Below are 5,569 nucleotides of genomic sequence, written 5' to 3' on the forward strand. Positions count from 1 at the left end.
TCTTCGATGTGAGGACTGCGTGTGGACGCCATTGCCCACTTGCATGCGCATGGAAAAAAGCCAGTTCGTGGGTCACATTTTACTTCGCTGCTTGCTGCCTCCACTATTGGATAAATGATGTCATGGTGCTAAGAATCAGAAGCAGAACAAAGAAGATTTATCAGTGCTGATGGTGTCTTAAATTCTTTTCTTCAGGCACCAATCAGAAAAGATGACATCTTCCTTCAAGGACCTGCCCACAGCTGGCCGTGCTAGATGTTAATCTTGACACTGTTTGTGCCCGGAGGCCCCTGCTTTTGGCTTTTGTTGAATGCAGTGAACTCTATAACTTTCTTTCTTTGATCCCAAATAATTGAGCTGAGCTAGGTTAGGTTCATTTTGAACTAGGTGGTGCCCCTGGCCATTCATGGCTCCCTTGTGGAGGAGTCAGGACAAAAAATCTGGCCCATTGTTGTACTCTTCTGAAATGTAGTGTCCCATCGATCTATGTATGGTTTTTCTTTTTCGTGTGCAAGTCTTCCTTTCGTTTACATATCCAACTTTAAGCTGATTACTCAGCAGTAGTGCTTGTGAAATTATAAACTGGATGATGCAGACATTCTTTCCAAACACAACAATTTCAGGTTCTTAAGCCCGACCAAATGCAAATTGATGCAAGAATGACGTAGTCTTATCTATCTACCTCTCCAGACACAATATTTTGAGTCCTATCTATGTCCGAACATCTGCCGGCATATGATGTTTGGACATAGACTTGTGAATGGATAGAGCTCGGTGCTCTTATTTTAAGACAGTAGAGACACAGATTGCTCCAATTACTAATAAGAATTTCATATTTCTTTAAACGAAGGGAAACAAATGTTTTAATCACCCTTCATTCCAATCATTCAAATTAGGCTCTAGGTAACCAGAGAGCTTTTATTTGCTTCTTAGGGTGGAGCTTAGGGTTGGGACCCCGTGGTACCATTATTTTATGGCAAGATTTTAAAATGCAATATTTCTCACATCCAATGCAATAATAGCAGTATTAACTGCAGATGATCCTGGCTATCAGTAGATTCCCTATAGCCAAAACACTTGGTGTCTTATAAAGATCCATGCGTTTAGAAGTCTTCATAAACAAATTTTAAAGTGACTCTTTATTGTATGTAGCGGTCACTAAATGAAAGGCTTTTCAATAACATGATCCTTTTGTACCATATGTTTGAATATAAGTAGTAACACTCATCCCTGACTTGATGGCCTACCACATATTGACATAAGGAGTGACCAATTTGACTATACCTCAGAAGAATTAAAGCATTTCCTATGTATAAATAAGGATGCTCGAAGGCGTATATGTGCAAAAATCTTAAAAAGATATACATCATTTTTTTCTTAGATTTTGAAACCCTAGATTTTTTTTTGGAAAAAAAAAAGAGATCCTTGCTGTGCTGTAGAAAAGATATTTTTTTTAGTTAGTTAAATAGTTCATACATTTGAAAAGCAAACTTGGTATTAGAAAAAGCACATGCATTTCAACATGCTTGAATGAATTCATGCATTATGCATCCATACCTATATACTTGTATGCGTTGGAAATTTTATTTTTTTTAGAAAAGTTCATTTTTTTTAACAATTTTTTTTTTGAAAAGGTTTAAAAATTTTAAAATCTATTCTTAATAGCTCTATATTGGATGTTTGAATGCTAGGTTCACTTACATTTATTGATGTTCAATCATTCTAAACCTATTTAGGCTTTGGGGATGATAGACTGGTCCCAATAGCTTGCTCACTAGCCTGCTCAGCTCGATCGCGCCGTGCACATATACTTGGCGTGCAAGGTGAAGACAGACTCCTGAGCATGATACATGCAGGTTATTAAAATTTTTTCCATTGAGCGGACCGTTGAAATTTTTATTTTTATGGGTCTCTTTGAGCTACTTGGATCGAGCCTCATGATCATACATAGAAGGATTCGAGCTAAACCAGATTCATCATATCTTAAGGAAGAACTTGTTGTACATGTATCTAAGAGGCAAAATACATCTGCACAAGCTCCAAGGGCACTTTCCTTCCTTATTATTTCTATTATTTTTCTTATTATCAAATTTTAAAATTCTTTTAAATTTTATTTAGTAATTATTAGTATTTTTTTTTAGAAAATAGCTTCCCGCGGCGTTTGCTATGGGCATCCACATGTTTTGGTGGAAAAAAATCTAGAACTCTGAGAAACATTTTGATCCCCTTTTTATGATATCCTTAAAGCGCAAATATAAGACCCACCAGATTTGCCCACGCCCACCATGCTTAGTAAACACAGAATCTGGAGCATTGCATCCTATTTTAATAGGAATAAACTCTTTCTGCTGCATGTTAACCCCTCCATGCAAATTTCTTTGCATTCATCCTTTCAAACGTCAACTCACAAAACCAAGTTAAGACTCTCATCAATGTATAACTTTATCTAATATCAGATTTTACAGATTAATAACGCTCCAAGAATTTCTTTCTGGGCAAAATGGTGGCGAACCACCGCATATTCATGGAAAGATTCCGAGGACATCAAGTATAGAACACTGTCAAAAGATCTCGATACAACAAAAAAATGCAAAGCAAAAAAAATACAGTGATCTAATTTAAGAACCACATATTGACATGGAGAGATCCAAATTTAAGCCTCGCCCATTTAAGAAAACCGAGCACTCCTCAGAGTATCTAGTCAAGGACGATGAGACGATGGAACTGCTTTCGCTTGCAGATGATGCATTAGTCCTATGATTGCGATGCAAGGGTAAGGATAACGTCAACAAGCAGTCATCAACTTCCTCATTTTTCATACCATGATCATCACAAAATGGTGGCGGCACATATGATCTGCATCTGTCCTCATAATTCTCCTTGGATTTTTTGCGCTTTCTGTTGTTATTAGGCATGAGAAGTTGATCCTCTAGTTTGAATACCTGTCATGAGTATAGATGGGGGGTCTGAATATTAGTTATATCCCATGATTAAATGAGACACTGTTTGAGAAATGCTTCTTCACTATGCCCGTAAAAATTGTGGTAAATTTTCTGATTCTTTCCCCATCTTCTGACAATTTTATCTTTCACTAAATCTCATCTTTTTAAAGAAAAAAGTAGCATTTCACTGCAGAGTGCATGTCTTTACTGCATGACATACGAGAATTAGTGTTTATAAATCATCAATGCAAGACGACATAGAGGAATGCATCTATGTATTAGATGAAAAAGATAAATGTGATGCTACATTAATGTTGAAGTCATTGCATAAAACTGAGTTGATATAACATTTAATTCTTTTAAGTATATGTCGCACAAAAGGAATGCTAATCACGAAAAATTGAAGTATATAAGCTATTAAAAATTTAAATCTATGTATATGAACTTTAGACTTGACTTCAGAGTAAACGCTGTGTTCCATCTAGGTGGGTATTAATGGTGATGGAAACAGGGAAGAAGAATAACACCGGAGGAAAAAGACAACAGAGAAGATGGAAAAGTTTGGAGGGAGAATAGGGAAGGGGTCAAAGGCGGGGGAGGAGTTCTAGCTCCGAGCCTTTATGTTGTACCTCAAAAGTTTCAGGCTCTGCTTCCATTTGCCACTGAGCTTTGTGCTTGGAAAGCTGGTCGCCGCCCAAGAACCCTGTTTCCGTGGCATCTTTATGCCATCTTAAGTTCTCCTTTATTCCCCTTTCCGCTGCCACGGTTTGCAAGTAATCATCGAAAGAGTACTGAGTGGCGAGCGTCTCACCATTTGAGATAGCATGTGTTTCCATTTGATTCCTATTTTTATAATGGACAAAAAGGAAGGATAAGGAAAGAGCAAAAGGTGGTGAAAAGTGAAGAAGATATGGGAAATGCCTTCATGCTTTCCAAATGCAATTACAAAGCTAACCTTTTCATGGGAAGAGGAGAGAACATGAACTGAGGCTGGAATTCCTTTTGAGGTTTCGAAGAAGAGAGAAGAGTATCATCATTTAGCTCATCAGCACCACCATCAGTATGTTCGCATGAATGCCTCCTCTCTTGAGTCTGCTGCAAACCTGATAGGATATATATTTATAATTTAACAACTCTATTTTCTCAAAAAAGAAAATTAACAAAGCTATTGACTGACTTATGATGTTCTAGAGAGCCAAAGACTCGACCATCTAAAACGTCTAATTAGTCCGTTTATCCCTCTGGAGAAATGAAATCAAAGGTGTGAGCTTCATAGTTTATGCTTTTCTCCTTTCTTTTTTGATCATTTCTTTTTGACAACACGCACAGGACAGAACTAATGCAATAATCGAGTTAGTGTTTTAAGTAGGATTAGTGGATGCAGGGTTTCAGGGTTGGTAGAAAATAGAATAGGGAGAGAGAGAGAGAGAGAGAGAGAGAGAGAGAGAGAGAGAGAGAGAGAGAGGGAGGGAGAGAGGGAGATCCTCCTGCTTCAAAATGATTATAATAAACGATAACAAATAACACACAAATTTAAAAAAAAGGCTTGTGATTAAAAAGAACAAAAATTACTGTCAAAGACGCATTCCTTATGAAACCTAACAAAAAGTTGGGAAATATGTTGATGTACCTTGCTTGCCAATGTCATTCCTCATGCTTCTATACATCTGATAGTAAAAAATACCAATTAGCCAGTAAAATGAAGGAGAAAAAATGGAGTAGAAATGACAAGATCATATATACCTGTAGATGGCTCTTAACGTGCGAAATAGTTAGTCCTCTCACATCCATCAGCTGAAGAACAAGCTTAGGTGTGGCTTCTGCAAAGAACAATGATAATTAAGCATTGAAAAAAAAATAAACAAATAACTTCCTTTTTGTAAAAAAGATCTCTAAAGACACTGATCGTTGAAACCTCAGGAGAAGACTCAGAAGCCAACAAAGAGTGGCACAGCATCACAAAGAGCCATGACTAAGAAACAAATAAGTTTGAAGGTAGCAAAAGACATACTGTCTTGGCCTCCAAGCCTCTCAATGGCACGAACAAAGCAGTGATGGAGATCAGGTGTCCACCTCAAGCGAGGAACTTTAGATCTGATGTACTGCCTCACTGCCCCATTCCTTCCACAACTCCCCATTTTCCTTCCTCCTTTTCACCCTCTCAAGCGAGCTTCCCTTATTTTGTAAGAACAAAGAAAGAAGCAAGCTTAAGCCTCTCGTTAATTCTATGCTGCTTTTCCACCACCCTCGTCCAACCCTCAGCTGCTGGTGACCAAAAATCTCACTTCAGCCATTAACTCCACCACCCTTTCCCACCACCCTCCCCAATGGGTCATCTAAATATTGCTGGGAGACTGTCCAAAGCGAAAGCAACACAAACAGAGAGAGAGAGAGAGACAGAGAAAGATGGAAGTTCCCCTGGGTAAAAAGAATAAACTCTGTTCACGAGACTGAGATCTTCTGGAAATAATAATGATTATTATTTGGACGGCAATGCAGATATAGGGGTGGCTTTTGACCCACCAAACCTCGCCATGATCACAAAAAAACGGCTGTAGAATCTCTGAGCGCTCGATTTCCCTTTTACTCCACTCACCTTGTCTTGCTCCTCCATAGTGTCCTGTTTT

At 38.1% G+C, this 5,569-nt stretch overlaps 1 protein-coding gene across 1 annotated transcript; it reads right to left on the minus strand.

The window, feature by feature from the left end:
* Positions 1-2,417: 2,417 nt before the first annotated feature.
* On the minus strand, positions 2,418-5,318 carry LOC103723602 (myb family transcription factor MOF1-like). The gene is made up of 6 exons (XM_008814561.5): positions 4,954-5,318; positions 4,686-4,762; positions 4,573-4,609; positions 3,898-4,045; positions 3,572-3,785; positions 2,418-2,942 (listed from the first exon to the last, which is right to left on the minus strand). Exons 1-6 carry the CDS (start codon positions 5,078-5,080, stop codon positions 2,619-2,621), a joined length of 927 nt encoding a protein of 308 aa, XP_008812783.3. The 5' UTR covers positions 5,081-5,318; the 3' UTR covers positions 2,418-2,618.
* Between the last annotated feature and the right edge of the window lie 251 nt (positions 5,319-5,569).

Source organism: Phoenix dactylifera, chromosome 10, assembly GCF_051530095.1.
Source record: "Phoenix dactylifera cultivar Ajwa chromosome 10, Ajwa_hap1_PhDact_Kaust_v1.1, whole genome shotgun sequence".
In the NCBI taxonomy this organism is placed as follows: domain Eukaryota; kingdom Viridiplantae; phylum Streptophyta; class Magnoliopsida; order Arecales; family Arecaceae; genus Phoenix; species Phoenix dactylifera.